General features: G+C 40.0%; 2 protein-coding genes across 10 annotated transcripts in view; one reads left to right on the plus strand and one right to left on the minus strand.

Annotated features, from left to right (window-relative positions):
* The first annotated feature begins 19 nt into the window (after nt 1-19).
* nsun6 (NOP2/Sun RNA methyltransferase 6) lies at nt 20-11,332 on the plus strand. Of its 3 annotated transcripts, none has more exons than XR_005707498.1 (13): nt 20-73; nt 2,398-2,554; nt 3,528-3,623; nt 4,304-4,459; nt 4,606-4,700; nt 5,262-5,368; nt 5,564-5,717; nt 6,184-6,265; nt 6,480-6,599; nt 6,756-6,900; nt 7,042-7,152; nt 8,619-8,744; nt 8,841-8,953. XR_005707498.1 is itself a non-coding variant. In XM_040127443.1 (13 exons), the coding sequence occupies exons 3-13, from the start codon at nt 3,549-3,551 to the stop codon at nt 9,018-9,020; spliced, it is 1,386 nt and encodes a 461-aa protein (XP_039983377.1). In that variant the 5' UTR covers nt 20-73; nt 2,398-2,554; nt 3,528-3,548; the 3' UTR covers nt 9,021-11,332. The 3 variants fall into 3 exon arrangements, 2 of the variants coding, with proteins under 2 accessions (XP_039983377.1, XP_039983378.1); XM_040127443.1 differs by having other exon boundaries at nt 6,987-7,132; nt 8,841-11,332; XM_040127444.1 differs by lacking the exon at nt 8,841-8,953 and having other exon boundaries at nt 6,987-7,152; nt 8,619-8,739.
* cacnb2a (calcium channel, voltage-dependent, beta 2a) overlaps nt 10,445-26,482 on the minus strand; it is a 69,563-nt gene continuing 53,525 nt past the window's right edge. For 5 of the 7 annotated variants that reach the window (XM_040127438.1, XM_040127437.1, XM_040127436.1 and 2 more), the window contains 11 exons: nt 24,001-24,123; nt 23,736-23,872; nt 23,537-23,613; nt 23,074-23,207; nt 20,238-20,318; nt 20,066-20,124; nt 18,358-18,467; nt 16,787-16,938; nt 15,640-15,735; nt 14,919-15,101; nt 10,445-13,367 (listed from right to left, as the gene is read on the minus strand). In XM_040127438.1, coding sequence (XP_039983372.1) covers nt 12,600-13,367; nt 14,919-15,101; nt 15,640-15,735; nt 16,787-16,938; nt 18,358-18,467; nt 20,066-20,124; nt 20,238-20,318; nt 23,074-23,207; nt 23,537-23,613; nt 23,736-23,872; nt 24,001-24,123 — 1,920 coding nt within the window. In that variant the 3' untranslated portion in view covers nt 10,445-12,599. Of the gene's footprint in view, nt 13,368-14,918; nt 15,102-15,639; nt 15,736-16,786; nt 16,939-18,357; nt 18,468-20,065; nt 20,125-20,237; nt 20,319-22,855; nt 22,876-23,073; nt 23,208-23,536; nt 23,614-23,735; nt 23,873-24,000; nt 24,124-26,482 lie in introns of all 7 variants that reach the window. The other 2 variants (XM_040127440.1, XM_040127442.1) reach the window with 1 other exon arrangement.

Below are 26,482 nucleotides of genomic sequence, written 5' to 3' on the forward strand. Positions count from 1 at the left end.
TTTTTCTCTCCGAACAGCTGTTTTCACGAAGTATTGCAGTGTTGTGCAGATCCTCATCTCCCCCGAGTTGCTGGTGAGCTCAATGGATGCGTATTAACTCTTGCAACATCAAGATCATGTCTTAACAAAGCTCTTTGTTTGCGTATTTTTTAGTTTGTATAGTTTTAATCTTTTTTGAATAACAAAAACTAAACTGCTGAAGACCAAACACTTCGGAATCTCAACGCAGGGACTGACGCCCCACATAGTTTTAGGAGCTACCGTTAGTCTCAGGCTACATAATGTACCTGGGCTGGTACAAAACTTCAGAGAAATTGTCTTAAATTTTGAGTTTTGAGTAAAAAAAATAAAATAAAATAAAAAAAGTTTTGTAAAAAGGAGGACCTCAGAGTAACTTTTAGCACAGTTACAATGTCATTTGGAAGAGATGTGTCATGGCTGCATCACATCAGTCATCACGGCTTAATTGACACTTTGTCATGATTAGGACTAACCCATCATGCATTGTGTCCAAGGTTATATGTGCTTCAATACATTGTAGCATGCAGGAGAAAACTGTATACATTTCCCTTACAGTTATGTTGACAATAATAATTGATGCTCTACTGTATATCCTATGATATATGCTATTTGAAATATTACTCATAAAAGCCTGATTAAGTTCAAGGAGGATGCAGGGTTGTTTTTTTTTAAGTATAGAAAAGGCTTATTCACTGTACGGCAGATTAAATAGACTTTGTAATCATTACCTGTTGTTGTTATTGTAACTGTTTCCCCCCTGTAATGAATCACACGACATTAGAAGTGCGGTTTAGAGTATTCTGGTGCATATCTGCTTTTTCTTGCGTATTTTTGTTCTCATCTGTCTGAATGGACCAAGTCGAAAAAGGGAAACGAGAGAAATATTGAAATTTCATTAGTGCTGCAAGTTAGGTTTTTACAAGGTCCAAGTCACAGACATATATGGCTTCTTTTCCCCCCACATACTCAGCCTCAAAGACACTTCCTGTAGTGGTGATTTGTGGTTAATTTCTTTGAATATTCCTCATTTCTTGGCTCAAATAGACTCCTTACTCACTTCTGTATAACGGCTTAAAAAAAGAAATCCATAAAATTGCTGTGCTCATGTAACTTCCGCTCATATACATTTTCTACAAACGTCCACTTTATTATTATAATTTAACTGAATATTCCCTAATATGTATGTGCCTCTGTCTTTTCTTTTCACATTGTTACAGCTTTTACTGTTTTATTTTTGTATGTTTATCTAGACAATCATATTCAACTTTTCATTTTTATCTTAATTTGCTAATGTGATACTTATATTTTTTATGTTTAACCAGATGTTTGTACAGCTGTTCTGTTACAGTTTTGCAATTTTTAAAAAAGAATAAAATACCACATTTGGAATGATAATGATATTTTATTTTTAGAGAAATGGATTGATAACAACATAATACTTGTCTGTCAGTTTACTTATAATGAATTCTAACAGAATGTAATATTCCTATACACTTTTTTTTTTGCCGTGCCAGTTGTTTTTGACACTATTCCGTCAGGTATTAAAATTCACATTTATCACATTAAATGTACATGGGATATAATCCAGAGGGCTACAAGTAATAAACATGCTTCTCTATGTTTGGAATAATTTGCATATTGGTAAAGGATAGGGAAAAAAAGCATCGTTGTTACCCAGGATTTTTTGTCTTTTTCGAATAACGGTGGAGAAGTCCCTCTGAAAATATTGCAAAAATGTTATCCTGTTCATTCAGTTAGTGTAAAATACAGGTTGAATGTTGAGCCTCTTTGTTCCGTCTGTCACAACACAGCTGAAACTATAACTCCTCTTTTCTGGGATTGTACCTCTAGTCAAACTGTTTGGTTTCACTTTAATAACTTTTTAAACAGAAAATTGAATACTCAACTCAAATTTAAAATCGGATTTATTTTATTTATTTGGTAATTTTAATAATAAAATGCATGAAAATTCCGTATATAATTTGCAAAACAGACACACAACTCTACTGTCTTCAGGTTCTACTTAAAATCCCACCTGGGCATATTGAAATACTGCACAAACTAAAGCTAAAGCTGTGAAAACTAGAGACCGATGCAATTAATTTGATCTGTCATTTATTTTTATTTGTGTTTGCTTTTTTAATCCTCTTCACTGATGTATTATTTTTATTTGTTTACTACCTCGAACACACAAAGCATTGTTACTGTGTTCTGAATGGTGAACAGGTTGTAAGTTTCATTTTGTAAATGAAGTAATAAAAGTAAAAGGTAACAAAAAGCTTTTAAAATAAATATTTCCCTGCTGAACCTTTATTTAAAGGTATTTAAAAGTGCACCTGAGGACAACTGTACCGTTCATGCTTTGGCTGCGGGAAGTGTTTTTCATGTGTCTCAGAACTGCTCCCATGTACAACGTTTTCTGTCACGCGCGTGCGTGAAAGCCAGCTGATGTCATGTGACCGAGCTGTGGTGACGTATGCGGAAGTAGTTGCACCGGCCACGCTATAACACCCGGACCCTCGGGCAGCTAAACGTGAGTCCTTAAAGGCTATTAAACCCGACTTAACACTGTCATTAAGCTTAGAACAGACTCTAAATTTAACTGGCCACTTATTACATGTGAATGTAAGAAGCAGATGTGTTGAATAGGCCCGAATGTTAGAGTGATACGACTGATCTGTTTAGACATGAAGTATTACAGGGTCTATTATAAGATGTTATTTAATGTTGGGGAAAAGGCACTTCCTCAGTTAATTATCACAAACATACCCTGGTGTCTAAATACCTCACATTTGTTATATTTAATTCAGACAGAGCTAATAATAGACAGACATAGACAATTCTGTGCTTTTCTGTGCTAATGACTTGCACTTGTTTTTGTATGCATCTCTTAATTTCCTACTCATTTTAATCTTAATCATTTGTACTTTATTGCACCGTTGCTTTTCGTTTATTTAACGTTCATTTGTATAGGGACAAGTATACAGCATGAACATATGCCACAGTGTATACGGTTTTATGCAGTTTGGGGACGTGTTTTATTGATTTATTGATTTTGGAAGTGAAAAGAAATAAGTAAAAGCAAGGTTTCTAGTGGCTCTCAGTGTACTTACATGCCATACACATGGACATACAGCAAAAACCAAAAGGACAACAAAGCTGAGCAAAGATAAATAAACATAAACATATGGCTATTGTGTACATGCAAGTAGGTTTAACAAAAAAAAAAAAAAAAAGATGCATATATGTAGGAACAACGATGGACACAACATACAATATCTATGTACAAGCCGACCAGTTTGTGAAGTTGTCTTCCATACCTGGTGCAGGTATGGAAGAGTGCAAGGAGTGCTAAAATAAATATTAAATGGGTAATGCAATAAGTTACTTTACATACATGAAGTAGGTGTGTTAAATGTAAATGCACTGTTACTTTTTATTTCATGAAAATCAGCACTTAGTAGAATGAATTTTTTTTTTTTTCTTTTTTTTAAACACACTGAAAGGTTTTGTTGAGAGCAGAAGAAATGTCCACCTTTCCAAGGATTTCTCTGAAGCCTGAAGTGACCGAATATCTTAAGAGTGTCTTCTTAAACACGGAGGTAAGACTTTATACTGGTTTCTTAGGTGTAAGTGTTCTCTTCTGGAGAATCATAAATACACCTCATAAAAGTAAGCGTCGTCTTCTCTTTCAGCGGAAAAGATAACCTTCGGAGCGTGACTGAGATTTTAGAAATGGTGATATCATGAGTACAAACTCCCTCAGCACTAAGAAACTTTTGACTCGCAAACCAAAAATGTTAATAGAACGTCACATTGCAGTCATGTAATGGTTAAATTATATTTTCTGCAAATTTCATCTCCCCACACAATAGTGTGAATGCACTTTTAAAGCCTGAAAACAGTAAAAATTTAATAATTTTGCCTCTCAGAATACCAGAGTCAGCACTAAAAACTCACATTTATGTGTAAATGTAGAAAGTAAATTCCCTCTCAGGTGGTTAAAACAACAAAAATCTCCAGGGACAATACCGCATACATGTCCTCGGTGCTCTCAATTGTAGCTATAGCACTGAAAACTCTATTTATTCTGTTTGTTATGGTGATCTGAATAATCCAAATCATGATAGGACGTCTCATTATTTTTATTTTGATATGAAATGTCTGTTTTAGTTATATTGTGCTTAATTTCTAAGAGTTAATATGTACATTTTTATTTATGTGACTTAAAACAATTAACAGAATATTATAATTAATGAATTTTTGCAAATCATTTGTGCAGGTGTTAGCTGCAGTGGGTCATCAGGAGGCAGAAACCCGCTTCCACAAGCTGCTCGCGTGTCTGTCACACCCCCCTTCATACACTTGTGTGCGGGCCAGCACTCACCTCGCCTCCCTGGAGGAGATCAGACACAAGTTGGGAGAAGAGCTGAAAAAGGTGAGCCTTTGTCTCGCAGCAGAATGAGAGAGAGTGCAAGGAAATTGATATATTTGGAAATGTTGTTGCTGTGCGTTGGTGCGCCACAGGGGCGGCTGTGGTCAGCTGAGTCATAATTATTCAGCACGCTGTTGTTGTTAAAGCAGCAGGTGTGCAGCTCGTCAGCAGAGGAGGTCTCCCTTCAGATTCTTCCTCACCCGCGAATTCCAGATGTGCTGCTCCTTCCTGTCGATGGCCCGAGGTATGTAAGGAATGCTGGAACAACGTCAGACAAATCTGAATCTGCTCTTTAGCGTACAGACTTAGCCTGAAATTGCAGCGTCTGTCCAACCACAGGGCTGGTGTTTCGTTAGGGCCAAACCCACTTGGAATTTCATGGAACGAGCACAAAAAAAACGAAGACATGTTTAAAGCGCAGAAAGGTTTTTGAACTACTTTTGTTTATCATCTCCTGTAGTGTTCAGCTTTTTAGCCGTGCCTCTAAGTATTTATTTTATTCGAAAAAGAGAAAATACAGCAGCAGCACAATAAACAACTCTTACTCTGTCCTTTTTTGTATTGGGTTGGCGATGGATAAGAACGGAAACGTCTAAAGTGCCTAAATCTTTTGCACAGTACTGTATATACAGAAACAACAAAACAGAGGTCAACCGCCCCACCCTCATACGCTTACTGAAATGCAATCAAACAAAGAAAATGACATTTTTGAGAATAATTGACTGCACGTGCCAATATATGCTGTATCTCCATACAGGCTGAAAATGCCTGAAAGTGTGAGTTCTGTTTTCTCTTGTATCCTCAGACCTGTGAGGCAGGTCAGCTCAGAGGTGGTGGTCGGCGCTCAGTGCGGCAGCGCCGTACTGAGAGGTGCTCATGTCTTTGCCCCGGGGATCCTCGCCAGCCCCAAGCGTAAGACTCAAAGACACATGTCTCAAAAAGTTGTAAATGCTCCAAAGAGGTTGTACTGCATGTGTTGAAGCGTCAAAGTGCCATGTCTTGTGTCCAGAGTTTATCGGTCAACAACACAGCACTTTTGCTTTGTTGATTATGCTTCAGAGTGTGAGTGTCTAACATGAAATCTGCCCGTGATGTTTTTGCTGATAGACATGAAGGCTGGAGATGTAGTTTCTGTCTTCTCGGACTTGGAGGGAAAGTGCACCCGAGGAGCCACGAGCTTCCAGGGGAAGAGAGTGTTTGTGGGAAATGGAATTGCTGAAATGGGCCGCTCCAGCCTCTTCTGCACAGATGAGCCTGCCAAGTACGTAGGCGTTGTTTGTATTATAAATTTATGACTCTGCAAACTATGCCAAAATGAAGCATCTGGCCCATGTGCAGTCCAGCCTGGCATGTTGTTCTGGTGCTACTTAGTTATGAGAGCTTCAGTTTAATGTGAAAAGGACGATGTAGTAAGTACACTAAATAAAAAAACAAATCGAGAATTGCTTCTCGGAGCTGACAGCGATTTGACACAAAACTCTGCTCAGATGCACCGATGGGCCATCAGGGTCCTCAAAAACGGGGATTGAATTCTCAACGTACACTGCTTCGGCCAGGTACAAAGGTTTGAAATTCAAAAAGTTTATATCAGTGACTGCATGATTAAAAACAAGGCAAATGCGCATTAAACGTCCACCAGTCTTCCACCATGTCCCACAGTCAGGATGACTGTGTGGTTTGAAATTCGTAAAGGAGAATAATTGAGTCGCTGTCTTCTGTTATTTTAGAGGTATCGGTGTTCGGATGGTAGAGCCACTTTACCGGAGTCCTTCCTTTGATGGTGTTCTTCCCAACCTGGCATTCCTACAGGTATTTATTCTATTACAGTCTACATTAGAAGAATTAGATGCACGTTCCTACCAGTTAATGTCAGAATGATGAGTAGGTTAGCTGCTAAATGCTAATGTTGGATTGAACAGTGCTACCATCCCTCGTGACTGGTGCAGCCTTAGGACCAGGGAATAACATGGTTAAGTAATCCACACGCATCACTCCCCTAAGCAAACTGATTTCATGTCTGCAGAACCTCCCCTCTGTGGTTGTGGGACACGTGCTCGGGCCCTGTCCCGGAGAACGTATCCTGGATATGTGTGCTGCACCTGGAGGGAAGACCTGCCACATCGCTGCGGTCATGGGGGATCAGGTACGACGAATAGCCTGCTGCAGATGTTCGCTGCTGCATGGATTGTAGTTATAATCGAGGTTCCAAGGAAAAACTCCCAAATCATTTTCACTGTACATTCTGAGAACGAGCCGTGATGCTCTGTGAGTGTAACCAATGAATTTCTGTCTCACACAGGGTGAGGTTGTGGCCTTGGACAGGATCCGAAACAAGATCGATCGAATTCGTCAAAATGCACAAATGTTGCATTTGCGTAGCATCAAAGCTTATTGCTTTAACAGCACTCAGGCTGTGAGCAGTGACGCGGCGCACGAAACTGAAGGTAGAGAGCTGCCTATGAATATTTATCTGCGATTAATCCCAGGACTCAGTAGACAGAGAGCACTGCTGTTTCTGTTCACATTCCAGGACCTCCCTTCCCTCCTGAGAGTTTTGACCGGGTTTTGTTGGATGCTCCCTGTAGTGGCCTCGGACAGAGACCCAACATGGCCAGCACCTGGAGCCTCAAGGAGATTTGTTCCTACCAGCCTCTGCAGCGCAAGTTATTTCATGCTGTACGTTTTACCGCACCCAGGTACAGCCCTCCTTACATATTTAATCTCTTTTTGCAACCACCGGTCTGAGATGATAACTCAGTCTGGTCAGTAGGTGGCAGCATTTGACAGTTAAAGCACTGCTGTGTACAGTTGTAATTCACATCCTAATGGGAAAATCCACTTCAGAATGTTATCTACTGAAGTTATTCCTCTGATCTTTTCCTGGAAAGTCTGCCCAAAGCTGGGACTAAAAAAAAACATGATTTTAATCCTGATTTACACCCTGGAATGTTTGGTATGATTCTGCACTCAGTTGGGTGTTTAAAGTGAGTGTCAGGGACAACTTTGAGCTCTGAAAGAAAGAAATGTGTCAGTAGTAGAGGACATCTTCCGCAATAGTAGCCCTCATAGTCATAGGTGCCTTTTGATACAAATGTACATGAACGTAGATTAAGAGAAAAGCACTTGTGGATTGTGTTTTAGGGTGGATTTTTTTTTTTTTTTTTTTTTTTGCTTTAAGTAGGGCTACAGGGAGATTAGTGTCCAGTGCAGAGGACATAATTTATGCCAGTGAAATAAAGTGCTCCATCAGTGTCCACCAGCACTTCCTCAAGGTTATCCAGCACGCAGGCTGAAGGAAAAGGCGCCTGTTTGGAAGATATACTGATTTTTTTAAGCCACCTGAGGGCAGCAGACACAATATGTCAACATAACACTGTCATGCCATCACCTTTTATATGGCGAATTTATGGGAAATATCCGGCTCTCAAGTCCCACTATGTTCATCAGCTAGTCGTTAACTATGTCTGTCTTTTGCATGGTTCTGGGTTTATCCCCAGTTTATCAACCAGTCCGAGTAATTTTTGTTCTCTAGTCCAGCCTCTTCTTTGCCTCATTGTGGTGCGCTAAGTCATAATGGGCTCATTACTGCCCAGTGAGGCTGGCGGACAGAAAACACCGGACTTGTACTAAATGGTTGGTGAGAACCGCAGTTGTAGTGGGTGTTTTCCCCCAGCGGCCAGGAGGGACAACAATGAGCTCATTCCACGCTCACAAAGGTGAAATTTATGCTTTATCGGAAGGGTTTTTCGAACAATATTTTTTGTTTTACATGAGAAAAGAGTTCAAGGATGAAGACTAACTGGTGGGTTTCGCAAATGTACGTATGGTTAACCTCCCCACCTCCGTTTTAGATCAGCGCAAACGAGGCTAGTGTACAGTGTGGTTTTAGAGCTTGTCCAAAAATGACGCTATGAGAGTGGGGAGAGTGAACCAAAACAGCAAAGTTGCGGGCCGGAAAGCCACACCAAGAAGCTGAAACTCACTATAAATCTCCCTAAAGCTGAAAGGAGCTGCAGATTCAGGTGATAAATCTCCGTAGGTTCATCACTACGAGCGACTCCTTTCGCATTGTCACGTTATTATAAAAATATCCATTACAGCCGCTTTGATCAAAGGTCTTTATGTTAGGAACCAAAATACATAAATTTGTGTGTGGTTTCAGGCGGTGCGGTTATTAAAGAAAGGCGGGGTTCTGGTGTACAGCACCTGCACAGTGACTCTAGCAGAGAATGAGGAGCAGGTAGCCTGGGCCCTCGATACCTTTCCCTGCCTCACGCTCCAGCCGCAGGTAAACGTATCGTAGCCACATGCCCGGACTTACAAATATACCCAGAGTTGTAAAGAAACCTCAGCCAATGCATGCTCCCGTTCTCGTCTTCCTCAGGAACCTCACATTGGCACAGAAGGCATGCTGGGAGCTGGCCTGTCAACTGAGCAGCTGCGCCTCCTCCAGAGGTTCAGTCCTGAGCTGATCTGGGACCAGACAGAAACGACAGATCCCCTCCGCTGCAGAGCCGACAGGGACACCATTGGCTTCTTTATTGCCAAGTTCTTGAAAAACTGACCAGAGGGCATGTTTTCTCTTACAGCCCTCACACGAGACTGCAGACGGGAACAATTCTGTTTATATTACGTCACTCTGTGTGCTTTGACGGGGCCAGTGTTGACAAAGACGCACACTGCGCTGTTTACAGCATCTGCCTCTTAACAGCTGCTCTCTAAAACTGCGGGCCATATAGGGATAAGCTTTATAAACACCAAGAGCCAGAGATAGAGAGGGGAGAGGGAGGGTGGGGGCACGTGGGGATGGAGACTGAATGAGTATCGGCAAATGCAGCAGTGCTAGCATCACCATGACAACAGTGACGACAAAGCTGCCATGGTGACAGTGGATTCGCTGGATCTGAGAGCGTGGATCAGGAAGTAGCGTGCAGAAAGAGGTCATGAGAGGTATTAACAATTTAGTGTCTCTTAGCAGTGGTGGAGACAAGTGGGGCCTCTAATTAGAACTTCTGCTGCTTGTAAGAGGGAAATGATGCTGCTTTCTGCCTCTGAATCAGTGCAGTCACTTTTTTTCTCTTCAAGTCTATCATATATTAAGCAGTTGTCTAAATACAAATTCCAATACTCCCCAATAATTTAAGACATTTTAAGTGTTTATTAATGCACAATATTTGTCAAAAATTATAATGCCTCCTGTGAAGTCATATTTTCTATTATTACAACTGTGTTTTACTATATTGTTTTGATTATCTGTTTATACAGCAGCCTCCACTTATGGGTGCCCACAGGAGAAGTTAGTTGTTTACAAATACACTAACACATTTCTATTTACAGGACAACTACATTATATTGTTATATATTCTTTAGTACTTGAATGAAAGCAAAGTGTTGCCACTAGTTTATTCAGTGCAAAATGAATTGTGTGTCCCCGTTAAATCTGCACACAGTGTCATTTCTGGATTCGTGCCTACAGTGCAAAAACATCTGGCCCATTCGCCTGTCATGCAGCGTTTTGAGAACTTTCACAGTGACCTCAGCTCAATCCCTCTTCCTGGGAATACCATTAAACTCATCAGTCCATCCACACATCTGTCTGGAAGTGCCAGCAGACTGCGCCTCACTTGCTGCGTGTGTGCATTTCATCGTACGTTCACTGTATGTAGTGATAGACTGCTGATTAAAATGGCTGCTCTGTCCAACGCAGCACTGAAGGTTAAGAGGAATTTTTTTTTTTTTAATTGTTTTAACAACATTACAATTCTCTGGGAGTGCATGTTTGTCTATTTTGGAGGCATCTGTGTGTGGAGAAGCAGCTTCGTATTTTAGATGCATTCCCTCGGTATTGTCATTCACGTAGATGTTGTCATGACGACTCAGGAGGCAGGCCAGCGAGTCTACTTCTATTTTTCAGTAGAGTTTCAGATGACTATTTATAGGCACCGTTTCCCTCCACTGTCTGGGTGTTCTGACAAAGCACACGTCAAATTCCTCTCCCCCCTTGGCAGTCCTTTGTTGCCAACTTTATTCTTTATATTTATGCATTATGTACATACACCTGTACACTGTTAAAAAAAATTCTGTAGTGCTACCAGTGTAGCATATAAATGGAGTTTTTATAATTACAATTGTCAGGCAAAACCAAAGAAAGTGAGGGGAAGGGGTTGGTGGTTTTGTAAACAGAGGGGCTTGGACTCCAATTTGGCTCAATTCAGATTTACTGTATCATGAATTCATACATGATATCTGTGAAAATATGAGATTAACGTCCTCGATTCTTTATTGAGCTTAAAGTTCAGGTGTTGGACCCTCTTAAACCATCAAACACCATCACTCTGCCTTAAATAGATCCTTTGCATTAGTCAGGCGAGTGAGAAAATGGCAAAAATACTGAAAACTTAACCATCTTCCTCTGGTTAACAATTGATATAGTTTGAATTTGTTTTGCAAATGTGTCTTATCTTTTTTTAGTGAGGAACATACTAAAGAAATATCCTACAATGAACATTCTTGTATACTGTGAAATGGGTATTAAAGTGGGAGTTAAACAACATTCATTAGAAAAGAGATCAGACTTAATAAAAGATGAACCTTCATGGAGTTTTGGTAGTACACCTACAGTAAGTTGCAATGTCATATCAAATTGCTTTTACACGAAACCAATGTGAACCAGTAAAAGTGCAGGAGAAAAGGGTGTTTCAGTGTTATAAAATGTTTCTGGACCCATACAAAGAGAACAGTACTGCATGTAAGAGAGGAAGTTACTGTAGAACTCGTTTGTCTTGTAAGGCATGACTAAGGTGCACCTCGAAGGAGGCATAAATATGTTAGAACCAAATGTCTAAAACCAGGGGAGGCAGAATTAAAAAAAAAAAACTAAGCAATAAATGATCAACATAAAATTAATGTTGTAGTATGACACTTTGGGAAATACATTTACAAGCTTTGTTGCTGAAGATCGATACCACTCTAGGATCCACTGCTACAGCCAGCAGCTGGTTAGCTTAAGTTAGCTGAAGTTAGCAAAAGTGAAGCCCTGCTGTAAAATCACAGCTCATCCTTTTTAGACTCTTTTTTTGTACAGACGAAACAAGTAAGTTATAAAGTGTCAATTAGTGAGCTTTAGAGGTGCTGGTAGGCTTTTTTTCCCTTACAGACAGAGTCAGACTAGCCGTTTCCCCTGTTTACAGACTAAGCTAAGCTAACAGGCTGCCAGATTTTGCTTCATTTTTACCCTACAAATATGAGTGGTATTGATCTTCTCATTTAAACTCGGTTGCCAGTTTATTAGGTACACCCAGCTAAAACTAATGCAGTTTAAAATGAATGATTCTGCAATAAGAGAGAGGTGTTGAATCAGCTGTATATACAGAGCATATACAGAGAGATGTTTCTGTTTTTTAGCCAGCTCTCAATGATATACATGAGCGGACAAAATAAGAGAAACACCTGTCAGTGTAACACAATGCAACCCAACACCACCACAAACGGCTGCCTCCAAAATCCCAAGAGTTGAATCAACACCTCTTTAAAACAGCTTAAAAGAAAACAAAAAACTGAACATTATAACCTTCATGAAGGTAGGATTTATTGCAGGGCTGTTGTATTAGACTGCATTGGTTTTATTTATTTTTTTAATTAGTGTACTTCCCAAATTGCCAAACAATTCTTTTAAAGACCTTTGCAAATACAGCATCAAACTAACTTGGTTTATCAACTCTTGCAGTCAACCCTAGCAGTAGTCTGAAGGAACATATTATTCAAGTGGTAGCAAGCAAAAAAAACAATAATAATAAAAACAAAATAAAAAATGCTAATCACAGAAAGCACAACTCAGTACAGAAAAAAAATTCTGCTTTTGTGTCATGCTTTATCAAACACAGGTTTAAAATATGCATATTTGAGACTCATGCATATCCACACATAAACAACGTCTATGCATAGATACACACATACATATATTTATATATTTATATTTGTATCTATGTAATCAAAATCCTGCCATTGAAAAAGATGCAACAGCATTTACAAAGGAAGTGTACATAAATAGGATGCTGTGGTTCCAGGGTATAGCAGCACAATGGGAGAACAGAATGGTCTTTAAGAGGAGAGTCCAAACGAGCTTCAGGAGGGATTTGGTCTGTCACTGGTGGATGTAAGAGTCTCTGACCCATTCTCCTCCATCACCCCTCTTTTTGGGAACCACCTCCCCCTCTCGGTCCCTGTCTCTGTCCCGGTCGTAGTAGTGATGGTGGTGGTCACGTGCTGGCCTGTGGTGGTGGTGAGAGCGCTGCTTGTTACGTTCATTATGGTCCTGTTCGCGCTCTTTGGAGCGGTGGTGTCCTGTGCTGTGGCCGGCCTCGTCAGCCCCACCGCGGTGGTGGTGGTGGTGATGGTGGTTGTGGTCCCGGTGGGGCAGCGGCTCGTAACGCTGTTGCTGCTGGGGATGCCCCTCCCCTAGATCTTCCTCCTCCTCCTCCTCCTCCTCTTCCTCCTCCTCTTCCTCCTCTTCCTGGTGGAGGAGCCTAGTGCGCGGCTCAATATAAGCCGAGTCCTTGCTTTCTCGGCTCTCTCTGCTTTCTCGGCTCTCGGGGGTCTCAGAGTCCAAAGTCTCCTGCCGGGAGAGGCCCCTAGCCCGGCTGCTGTGGTGGTGGTGGTGGTGGTGGTGGTGGTTGTGGTGCTCAGTCCTGGTGGAAGACGAACGGTGGTGGATGTGCTGGGCTCTCCTGGAGGACTCTGTCCTCAGGGGCCTGTCTTCCTCATTGCCCTCCCCCTCAGCCTCTGCATCGGCATCAGCCTGGTCCTGGCTCTGGTGGTGGTGGTGGTGGTGATGATGATGGTGCTGGTGATCATCTCTGGAGCCCTTTCGCTCCACTAACGCTTTATCTCCCTTCTGCTCTGCACTGCTGCCCTGAGATTAGTAAAACACATCAGTCGGTAGGGTGACACAAACCACTAAATGCACAGCAAGCTCACACAAAAAAAACCCCATGCAGACTAATATCCACTTCAGCCTTTCTGATTCTGGTGCATATTGTTTTTTCCCACAGATGTTTATTACCTTATAATATTGGTGCATATTGTAAATATGCACTTGCACTCACACAAAACTAGGTCCTTGAGGAGGCAAATTAAATATCTCACCACACTAGCAATCACATGACAAGCTCACTTCTGCTCCACATCAATATCAGGCATCTCCTCATTTTCAGTCTTACATTTCCCATTGTGATGGCAGTAGATGGAGAGAGGGTAGAGGTAAGGGATTATACAGCATTTGCACTCTTACATGTGACGTTAGCTGAGAAGACCAATAGTTATGTGTTGTTTGTTACTGTTAGGTATTGATGTTAAATAACAACCCCGAGATGACAATCTATCCTGCACGACACATTTTTAAAAAAGACACATTTAATTGTACATAGGTAATAGTTAAGTAGGTATAGGTAAACATGTTGCCATCCTACTTCCTGTCTACCTCTGTATCTCCTCTAAGGGTCTGTCCTAATATCCACACTTGCAGCCATTAGCACTGAGTTAATGCACCGCCTGGTAGTAGGCAAGTGTATCCCGTGTCTGAAAAATCCCACCCCACAGGACACTCAGTCCACACGACTCATTGCATTCCTCTCATAATTCTACTTTGCAGTGGTATTCAGAGCTAAGTGTTTCCCACAATTCACCACAGTAATGCCCCTTCAATCTGGATTTAGGACCATCAATAATCAAAAGACAGAAGTTTAAGTAATATGTTGAAGCCTGAATATTATTATTCATGTCCAAACATTGCAGTTATGGCAGAAAACTGACAGATGTTTATTGCTTTTCTCTGAGTTTATCACTCAGTCTCTTTATGAGACTGACAAGAATAATATTACATATTTTTGTCAAATAAATATCCACATTTTTTAAATCAATATTTTGAGAAGTAAGATCCTTCCCTACTATTTAATAGTACCATGTTTGTCTCTCAGTACAGTAGACCTGTTTGTTTTTGTGTAACTTACTTTAATTTCTATATAATTGTATTACTCCTCTCAGCCACTGAATGTGTTTTTTACTGTTGTCTGACTCTGCCTGTAAAACTGTATGTTTGATCCTACTTATTGTTCATTATGAGGAAATTAAATAATTAAAGCAACAAAGCATCTCTTCCGGAATGAGTAATGTATTTGAACGAACCGCGGGATGTCCTCATTAATCAAGTATGTCCGAGTGAGCACTGATAAAGCTCCACACATTTCCGTTTAATCGAGACTACTTGAGAAATGTCACACAAATAGGAATTTGAATACTCCCAAGTATAATAAGTGTGGGTGTTGGGACAGACCCTAAATCTCATTTACTGCAGGTTTTTCTCCTGCCTGTCACTTCCTGTGCTGTCCATTTGCACAACTTTTCTACAGGTATCCACACCCTCTCTGCGGTGTCCATTGGCCCTGAGTCTGATCAGCACCCATACCTGTACACCGGAGGCTGGGGTTGCGCTGGAGGGCAGGGTGGCTGTGGGCAGCTTCGTTAGCAGTGGGTTGGGGGGGTTGCAGCCGGTGGGGTGAGTGCTTTTCCAGTAGGCCTCCAGGTAATCAGCCATGTGCTCACATGCATCCTCCAGCTGATTCTCATCGAGGATGATGTCAAACATCTCCTGAGAAAGGAAAGGGTGCAAATAAAGTTAAAATAAAATGGAAAGGAGATGTGATGAGGTCAACAAAACAAAATGGTGCTGTAGTGTGATTTCAAAATAAAAGAGAAACTAACACACATCTAAAATTATCTGTAAAGAAACCATTCTTATTTATATACATATACAAAATGTCAAAACTATGTTAGAAACAACCCACTAAATAAAAGACTTAATAGCATTAGGCATTAATTCTGAGAAAATCTTAAACAGTAATTCCCTAAAGATAAGGATTGCTATTTGAAATAAATTAAGCCTGCACATTCACAAGCCTTGTGTGCATGCTTCATTTTCTAAAATAATAACTACGCAGATTACAGAAGAACAAAAACAGAACAGGCAGGAATTATAAAGCTTTCAAAAAATAAATAAAAAAAATAAATAATCTGATAAGCACAAAACTAAAACCCAAGCCAAAACCATTTCTATAGGAAAAAACTCCTGGTTATTTTAAAGGCTGGATTCAGATAAGGGATGATTTGGGTCCACTGTGGAGACTTACAGGAGGGCACTGAGCCAGCTTGTCGGCTGCCACCATCTGGACATTGAGGTGTTTGGCCTGAGACTTGCCTCTGGACTTGATGAGCCGCTGCAGCACCTGAAGGCAAATAAGGACAGAAGGCAACAAGGTCATAGAGGTTTTTTTTCGACTAAACTAAATTATATTATTAAATTATAAATTTGTGTTGGCAATAATAAAGTCTGTGAAAAAAGTGGTTTCATACTATACTAGAAAATCCTTAAAGATAGAGGATAGCTTCTTCTGAAGGTCGACAATCAAAGCCCTTATTACAAAGTGGAGTAGAGTAACTAAGTACATTTACTCAAGTAGAGTTCTTAAGTTAAATTTTGAGGCTCTCGTGCTTTACTTGAGTACTTCCATTTTATGCTACTTCATATTTCTACTCTGCAACTTTTCAGAGGGAAATATTGTACATTTTCTCCACTACATGCAAATCTTTTACTTGTAACAGCATTTTTACATTGTTGTATTGGTATGAGGTACTTTCACTTAAGTAAATGATTTGACTAAATCTTCCACCACTGCTTATATATATAATATAACTTGTAAAAATACTGTTATTATCCCTTTAAGTTTAGCTATGGATGAATTGAGACAGGTGGTAAAGAGCAGTTTATTATATCCCACTCTGAGTGTGATTCACACTGCTGCCACTTTGATTTAAAGCTTGTATCTCATGTCTCTTTAGCTATGTTTTTTCTCATTTTTTCTGTTATCCAAATGCCTGTGTTTTTTGTGTTTACTCTATCACTGAATCATGAGTCTTTTTTTTACACATGCTGAAGGTCAGAGTGATGAATCAGTTCCCTCATGAATTTGCTCGCTTTCAACGAGCAGCCACGTCTGACATGCTGTATTTAAAAAAATCACAGCCAGGGAGCAGCTCAGTTACAGGAAAACAATATGAGCAGACAGATCAACAAGCTAGAAACACTCAGACACCATGGAGTTGACTAACACATCTGTGAGAGTAGAGGGAACATCACCTCGGTTGTTTTCATTTCATTTGACCTTATTTTCTGTAACAGCGTATGCATCCAGGACATTTCCAATTGTTTCTCTTTTTTCTTATATCACACGTTGACTGCGTTCATCACTGCATCCAATTTGATTTTTTTTTAATCACCTTGGGGGAGGTGATCTTGACATAGACAATGATGGGGGCGAGGGAAGTCTTCCCCAGCTGTGACGGGTGGTTGATGGTGTCTGCGTCCAGAACCACCAGCTGTAACGTCCGGGCCAGTTCAAAAATCCGCTCAATCTCACTCTGGACTTCAGCTAAAGAAAAAAGGAGTGGGGGTTAATGCAGAGGTTATACTTTATTTTATTTTCTATTTTCTGGCCTTATCCTTACTGTCTTCTCCTACAGACTTAAAGTCTGGGGAATAAAAAAATATCCATTGTCTTTCAGTGGAACTGCATCCTAACTGTATGATCAACCATGTTAATGTATTAAAAAAATCTGTTGTCCTATGTTTGTATTTCTAAACTTTTCACTTCATTGGTTTTTGAACATCCTGCCAAGGACTGCAGCTGAAAACTGGCCAGCTGGCTAACGATGGCACATTTACAGAAACGCTGTTTGTTATCCTCATAAATAAAGGAAATGAAATGAAATGCTTCAGGAACTATAATCAAATGTGTGGATAACTGTCTTTTTCCCTTACTTAAAAAATTGTACTCCATCTTGCCTAAATATAAGGCACAGCTACCCCTCTGTATTTGGCATGCATATGCCCTACTGTGATATATATAAATATTGGAGAAACTGACTGAGAAACTGATGAGAATAATCTCAGCAAAATTAGACTATTTATTTAAATTTATTTTATTTACTTAGTATTATAGTATTTACTTATTAGATGTGATTTGAATAAGTTGACCGAACTGCATCATGCTTCGGTGCTTGGCTCCTTTCTTTCTCTTTCATAGAGACTTAAATATTCAAAAGACACCATGACTTTAGGGACAAGCCTTGGAAAGTAACAGTGAGCCACTTTGTTACCATACAAACACTGACTGTTACATCACACAACCCCTACTCCAACAGATGACTACGTGACTGCAAAAACAATCCTACAAATATCACACCAGGGCACAAGTCCCAATCTGAGAGAATCGCGGCCAGGCTTCATGACTTCCTGTCACGACAAAGTCTGAAGAAAACTGATAACATGGAAAACATTCCAACCTAAAAGCTCATCTAGATGACAAATGAGTCACAAATTCTCGTTTTCCTTATAAATATGCCTGAGGGGTAGGATAACTTCACTTGTGTAATCATCAAAAATTTACATATAATACACTTTTTGCTCTCAGACTATGCTTTTCCTGGGACCTTTTACTCTGCCGCAGCTGCTGACTGATGCTTATGGTGATACATAGCAAAGATTAGCCTTTTCACCACTGTTTGACTTAGGAATCTGGTTCATTCTAATCACATCTAGACCCCAATCAACCCCAGTCAAATCAGAGTTGTTCTTGAACTTGTTATCGTGCGTCTATGCTCTATCTTTCATTCCTAACAAAAGAAACTGGCCAAGGCCACTCCGGGCCGTCAGGAATTATCATTACCATTGTCAATAGTTTCTTTAATCGTTTCCTTCCTTTTCAACATAAGCTGGTCTCCTTGAAAAAATTATGAATCAAAACACCAGATGTTCCCAGGCATCGCGATGATTTCTAACCCAAACATACCCAAGTTTGAGCGTGTGTTGGAGCGTTCAATGATGGCGTGCTTGCTGGGATTGTTCAGGACTGAGCGCTTGGCAAGAGAGATGTCTGCCGTGACGCGAGTGATTGATATTCTAAGACAAGGGACAAAAAAAATACAGTTAAACCAGATAATATAGACTGGATTTGATATGAGATGTAAGACATACATTTACTCTTGTTGTACATTTAAGATAAAAAATTAAGGAGGCGAAAACAGATGCAAAAACTGAGACAAAGACATATGATAAAGAGCAGAGACTGTGGGTTAAAAACACATACAATACAGGTATAGATTTGTGAAAATTAATGTAAACTGCTGTAATATTTGTGGATCCCTGTTCTTCGTACATGGATAACTAAGATTTCTTAGGGTGAAACCCAAGCATGAACTCAAATTACCCTTTTCCTAGAGGTCTAATGAAAAATATTGAAATGATTTTGAATGAGAACATGTAAGTAACTGAGAAACCCAATTAAACTAAACTTAAAGTTTTTAATGGTTATCAGAACTAGAATATTTATAGCATATGTCCTCAACCACAACAACAAGTTCCATTGGGGAAAACCTCACTAATTGTGGACACATCACTTACAGTTTAACTACGCTCACTTAAAATAAATGTACAACAATGATGTATGTGTGGAAACATAGCAAAGCACAATGCAGGACACAAAAACACCAGTAAACATGCTGAAAGACAAATAAAGTGAGATGTATGTCCATCAGTCTATTGTCCCAGTGCATGTTAGGAGGCTTCTCCACACACCTATCATTATATACGTGCAATCATACGATCCACATTCACTACCGTTGTTGCCTTTCAAAATAAGAGTGCACTGAGCACAAGCCCTCAATAAAAATATAATTTATCAAAATATTATCGAAATTGCAATATGGCCGAGTGCGATATCCAAATCGCAGGAGGTGCAATTTTTTAATAAAGGTAAAATGTGTCAGAACATAGCATTATAAAGGAAGCATTGTGGTGGTACACAGATGCCCTGGCGTACAAATCATATTCTCCAGACATAAAGGGACATATACTTGGTTGGTGCAGACCTCGGCAAAAATCACATCAACATTTTTATATTTTTTCAGTGAAAATGAAATGCAAAAATGACCATTCCCACCAAAATTGTGAATCATATCACAATCGCAATATCTTTCAATATAATCGCAACATATATTTTTTTTTTGCATATGATTCAGCCCTACTATCTTCACCTAAGATTGACAAGATGAACCTCTAACTGCATTTAAAGAACCAGATCGGCTTGTTGAGAATTAATCGGAGCTTGATAACAACATGTCACCTGCGTTAGTTAAACCATGTTTTAAGAACAGGGCTCAAAAGAGAATACATAGTATTATCTGCAGCTGCTGATGGTCTGACTGGATCTTAGTGTTGTTTAACTTCATGGCTTTTCTGCTCTGGATGGGTGGATGGACTTAAGATTGAATAGGGAGAATCCTTCTCTACTTTAGGGCCCACTATGGCCTATTAAGGACATGGAGAGGGACTATTTAAAGCAGCAGCACACATCTCCAGGCCAAACAAACTTGTTACACACTCCCTTGGCTAACCTCAGGGGACAGATAAATACCAGCCCATACAGTTGGAGAGAGAGGAAGAATGAGGAAGGAAGCAGGATGAGAGCTTGTATTTTAAAAAGGTCACAGGGAACTCACCTTCCCTCAAATCTGTGTTTCAAAAAGTCAAACAGTGCTTTTTGCATCATGTCAGTCACCTGTGGACAGGTGATGCACAAGATAAAACAGTTATAGGCACGCATATTTGCTAACAAATTCCCAGATGAAAAACAAAGGCCATGTTGTGTTTGAAAGATCTAAGCTGACGCACCTCGTAGCCCTTCAGTGACGGTCCAACCAGAACCACGGGCCGCATGGAAGGCACTACGTCGTACGGAGGAATGTGTTCCGTCTTTAGAGAGAAGAAGAAGAAAAACAGTTCCACTCATATATGGAGACAAAGTAAACACTCACCATTGCAAATCACTTCAGGGGTTGGAACAACAATGAACGAGACAATTTAAAAGCACATGAACATTGTGAACCATGAGATGGGACGTCTCAGATGGCCCAACGAAAAACAAAACCAGCATTGATTTATAAGATATTGGCAATTTGCTTCACACATTTTAACTTCTTTGAAAATTTCAAAGCAGGTTACGGCAAATGGCAATGTTTCTTGACAAATGATTTCTCCCATTTCATGGTTCTGATGTCATTGAGTAAAGAGGGAACCATATAACAGGAAAGTTTAGTCAGAGAGGGGAAAGAAGCCACAGAAGACTGACAGAAGCTACAACTGAGAAACTTGGGAAATTAGGACACAGGTAGGAAAACTTGCTCACTACTATTGGGACAAAGTGGGAGCCCAGTTTGTGTAACAGCCTCGGTTTTAAATCAAATCAAATCACTCTGACACTTTTGGCATGATGTTTGAAATGTTTTGCAAAAGTAGTTTTTAAATTTTAAGGATTTAAAAGAAAAAAAAAATCAAAATTGGGATAATTACTAATGAGAATTGGTACAATTGAAGATTTTAAGGAAAAGCTTGACGTGGAAATACGCTCATTTTCGTTCTTGCTCAATATGAAGCTACAGTCGGCAGATGAATGGTTTACTTTAACACAATGATTGGAAACAGTTAGACTGGCTCAGTCCGAAGGTTTAAAAACAAAACAAAAAAAAGTTCACTAATTAACACTTTATATCTTGTTTATGTAATTCACACACAGAGCAAAGTGTAAAAGTGATGAGATGCGTTTTTAGGAGGAATCCAGACCCGCTGTTTCCTGTTTCCAGTCTTTATTCTAAGCTAGCTGGGTTGTATCATCCAGCTGCAGCATTTCTGATGAAATTCATATTCCGCTGCTTGTTGTTCTTCCAGCAAGCGTCATATAAATGTTCTCAGAATAAAAAGCCATTTTTAAAAATAATTTAGGAAAGAAACTACCTTTTAAACCCTTTAATTGCACACACTTGGGACATTCTCTGAGGAAGAGCAGTTCTGTCTACATCGGACATCGAGGCAGTGAACCTGACACTCTTGTGTGTCCGAGGCGCCTGGAAGAGTAGTATGTTTGAAGGGTGTGTGGATATACCAGGACACCGGAGGAAAATGAAAGTGCTTTTTCTTTTTTAAGTAAAACCAGTGCATGATCTGAGCTGAAACTCGGTTGGAGTCTTTTAGTAGACTACATGTTGCCGTCTATGGCCCCCTATTTTTCCTCTTCTCTCCATTTCTAAACATTTTCTTTCTGTCTAACGTGCTGTCGTCAGTGGGCTTCCCTTGGGACATTGTGGGAACTGATGCACACTACTGCTGACTAACATGAGGGTATTAATGGACAGTTTAGTTCTGCTCAAATGCTTTCGGTAGCCTTAGTTCAACCTTGGATTTCTTGGTCAGTGTAATCATGGGAAACAATGCCTAGACGTTAATTAAATTTTATTGTTTAACAACTTTTAGTGGCCATATCGTGACGATACTACCATGTGTTAGCGTTTTACAAAATTCAATTGTCCAAACCAAACTAACTGATGAACTGATTTAATTGAATAAAGTTGACGGCATTGAACTCAATTTGAAAAAGTGATTTACATATGTTTACGATGATGCAAACATATTTTGGTAGTTGAAAAATATTCCTTTGAATGTCATGATGTCGATTTTTCAGAAGGCCCAGCCCTATGGCTAGGAGCATTTATTGCCACTGTCACTGATAAAAATATGGCAAGTCATATAGTAGGCTTACATTTGTAGGCTAAAGGAATAGTTTGACTAATCTGGCCATTCGATATAAAGCTACAGCTGGCATTGCTCTGTCCAAAGGTATATAAAAAAATGCTATAAAAGCACCTCTAAAACTCACAAATTAACAAATTATATCTTGTTTGTTTAATCCATACAAAAACTGAAGTGTAAAACCAGGAGCAGTGACTTCATGAATTAAATAAATTTGAAATAAATAAAAGAGAAATAACATGTAAATAAAATAGCTTTAGAGGTGCTGGTAGAGAGATTTTGTTACCTTTAGACAGAGTCAGGCTGTTTGCCCTGTTGCCAGTGTTAGTGTGTGTGTCTCCTGACTCCAGTTTCATATTTAAGGTATAAGAGTGGTATCGATCTTCTCATCTAACTCTCGGCAAGAAAGGGAATACGCGTATATTCAAAAATGTTGCAAAAATTCCTTTAAAATATATACTTGGGCTCAGATCTCACCTATCTTATTAAGAAGCTGTTCACACTGAGGTCTCACTGAATCAGGATCACAAGTTCACTTACGATCACAAACAAACACAACACAAAGGATTGCAGAAGCAGTGAGTAGGGTGAGAGGTCAGTACGGAGGGGGGGTCTCTGCTCAGGAATCACAGAAGTATGGTACAGTTCAGACCCCGGATGTCATCCCCAGACCCCTCTGTGCCGGTGCACTGCAGACCACAACTTACCGACTTCTGCTTCTGCTTAGCTGTGGTGAGACGGAAGAGGAGAAAGAGATAGGTTAAGAACAGGCATGCATGGTAATGGCCAGGTGCAGGCCTTGGGACAAGGAAGGTGGTGTAGACAAACAGGACGGGCGCTGAGTGACGCCGAGCAGCCACAGGCATTTTAGTCAGAGCCCAGCGGACGGACAGAGAAGAAGAAAGGGTGGGATAGTACAGTTTACCTTCTTAAAGAAGGGCATTCGTTTCTCTTTTGCTAGGGGTGACATGACAGTGTTTGGACTGGCTTTAGGGGAGCGCAGGTTGACAGGAAGCTCATTTTCCTCGGGGTCTAAGCCTGTGGCGTCTATGTCAATGGCTACGCACACAGATAGACAAGAGCACCATCACACAGAGGTGAACACAGGAGGTCACAGATAACGGGTACATTTCACATTGGTAGTAGCACAGAATGTAGCTACTACACAGAAAGATCAAATGAAACATTTAAAAGTACAGTTACAACCATTAAAACATGTAACTCAGAAAAATTACAACTTTACTGCAGGTAGAGATAGAAAATATGAAATATCTAATGTCGATTCTTACCTTCAGCTTGTATTCAGTGGTTAAAAGTTGGTTTAAAATAGCAAGGTATTTATTAAGTATGAAGCTGGAGTTTTTGAATTTGCCTTCCATGCTACTTACCAGACGAAGGAGGAGTAGATTTCCGTGAGTTAGGAACCACTTCACCTAAACTAGAAGATGAGTTTGCTCCCAATTTACTGAAATTAGAAGGATAATTTCTCATGTGAGATACACAAAACCAACTCTTAAGAAGACTAAATTAATTTTAGATTGTCCCACAGCCAAAGCAAAGGTCTTTGGTGTGGATAAGGCTCTTTACCTGGAGTGGAACTTGCCCTGTTTGGCTCTCTGCTCCTGGAGGATACGAGTGTTTTCTAGCTTCACTGGACTGGGGATGAAACCAATTTCACAGCCTTCCTTCACCAGACGTCCTATCCACCAGTCATTGTTGAATTTCTAGAGAAAATAATTAAAGATAGTTATATATCACCTTCAGCATCCTCCTCCTTCTCCTAATCATTATCCTTATTTCCCTCAGCATCATAAAGTTGAATATCACCTCACACCGGAAAGTAATCCCTCACCTCTTTGACATGGAGGAAGTCTTTAGCCTCAAAGGAGATGGCCATGCCTGGCACAGGGACATCATCATCGTGACTCGGGCTGTAGTTGACATTTGTGCGAACAGCAAATGCAACTGGTTTGGTCTGCCAGGAAAAACAGAGGAGGGAGATAAATTAAAATGTCAAATTGCACCAAGACATAACTGTTTGTCAAATAACAACGGTATCTTAATTGGAAAAAATCCTGACCTTTATCTTTTCGATCTTTCTGAGCACTGTTGATGAGCTGTGATTCTTGTCTTTGTGCAAGGTGTAAAAATAACCCTGGGTGGACACAAGTAGGCTCTGACTCATCCAGACTTAGTTCAGCTATCTCTCTATGAATGATGTGGCTGCTGCATGGTCACTTTGCCACAGGCTAAAACACTGACACTTTACAATTCAGAATGATGCAACATGTTAGCGTCTGTAGCAATCACCATTTCGACACGAATAGTAAAACAGGACTCTCGTCTTGTGCTTACCTACGAGTAGCACAAACAACACTCGTGTAAGTGGTTCGTAAATCAATTCCACAATCTAACATGGCCGAATCAATACTGGCCTTCCTATCTGATCACTGCTGACCTTCCTCTTTGGGACAGTCAGTCCATTGAGATAATGCATTCAGCTAATGAAATGTCTCCTGTACCTCCGCAGGCTGAGAGAAAACCACCCAACACTGCTGACTGTCCACATATTGTACAAAATAGCAACTTTCTTTCTTTCCAGACACAGATATTTCTGCACAAAGCAAGAGCAAATCTCCCATCGTGAATCATTACTTTTCAACAAAATGGGATATGAATAAGATTTAATAAGGTCACATCATGAAAAATATAATATGAGAACCATATGCCTGCAGACAAACACTCTAAACTAAATTTCTGGACTTGTGTTAAAAGACTAGAATAGCCACATAAAAAAACACATCCTTTTAGAATTACATAAAATGCTTTTGGACATAGTCTTGGGGCCAGCCTGGCAGCAATCGCAGCAACAGTTTGCAACACGGTCATGCCCTCAACCATTATATTTGGTTACAGATTACATTTGCTCTGCCTTTGACTGTGTGAGAAGCACGACAGAAATCAACTGAAATCCAAAACGAATGCAGAGAGATGTAAGCTTAGAGATCTCTCCCAGCATACACTCACACACTAAATATTTACCTGCAGATGAAAGAGAGCAAGAAAAGGGGAAGGGTGTGAAATATTCAGCTGGAAGCCAAACTGAACCCACTATATCAGATCTTTGATGCTGTAACTCTGTTGGACCTTATACAGATTCTATCACAGGATTCTGAGAAAAACTAAAATTGGTCATGGTTGGTTTCATCATAGTAGTCCTACTTGATTTTCTCCAAGAAACTTAAAAATGAAATGTACCAACAGGTTGAACCAATTTCCAGTACAGTTTCAGTTCAGTGTCAAGCATGCACATGTAGTATGAGAAACAAGGCAGATATCTATATTAGTATGAAGTTAAGTGTTAATTTAAAAAAAACCTCAAGCTGATTGAGAATAAGACACAGTAGAAGCCCATATTAAGCTGAAAAATGCAGACAGTACCATATTATCAATTTTTAAAAATTATGGTGCATACAATTGAATATTTACATATGCAGAAGACAAAGAGCAACAACATTCATTTCATTTTTGTGCTGCTGACTACCTGATTAATATCCACTTTTCTTTTAATGCAGTTTTTTTCTCCATCATTAGAACTCTAGCTGCTTAATGCTCCACTATGTTCACTTGCTAACTGCCATATCTGTCTCTCTGCTGTTTGGTGCTGGGCCGTTGGTTTGCAGTGGGTTTAGCCTGGCTTGTTTGCCAAAAACAGCTCCCTGCTTCTGCTGAAAGTGGGGTTGATGAGAATGTAATTTATGGGTTGTGCAATCAAAAAAATTGAGCTTAAGGAGGTTAAAAGCTCCATAAAGCTGTAGCTGTAGGGGAACTTCAGAGTCAGGTGATAATTCTCTGCAGCTTCATATGCAAGACCCCTTTCACATTAAATATAATCATTTAATGCACTTAATTTAGGAAATACTGATTAGTGGAGCATTAAAGCAGCTATAATCAACATTTTTATAAACAATGGATCACATGACTACTTGTATGTGAAAGTGGTCGCTTCATTGTGATGAAGCCACAGAACGTTATCACCTGACTTTGCTTTTTCCCTCAGCTCTACAGAGCTTTAGGTTTTCTGGCCCACAACTTCACTCTTTTGGTTCACTCTCACCACTTTACAGGTTACAGTTGTTTTTAGTGAAAAAGTTCCACAAACCCATTACCTGATCAGCACCAAACAGACTAGCTGGTGAACATCATGGAGCATTTAGCAGCTGAAGAGCCAGATATTTCCCTCAGAAGTTAGTGGGGAAAACAGCGGTTAAAGAGTGAATATTGGTTTTATGTTCATCAGGTGGCCAAAAAGTCAACTACAAATGAACGCTAAT

The sequence above is a fragment of the Xiphias gladius genome, chromosome 5, assembly GCF_016859285.1.
Source record: "Xiphias gladius isolate SHS-SW01 ecotype Sanya breed wild chromosome 5, ASM1685928v1, whole genome shotgun sequence".
In the NCBI taxonomy this organism is placed as follows: Eukaryota; Metazoa; Chordata; class Actinopteri; order Istiophoriformes; family Xiphiidae; genus Xiphias; species Xiphias gladius.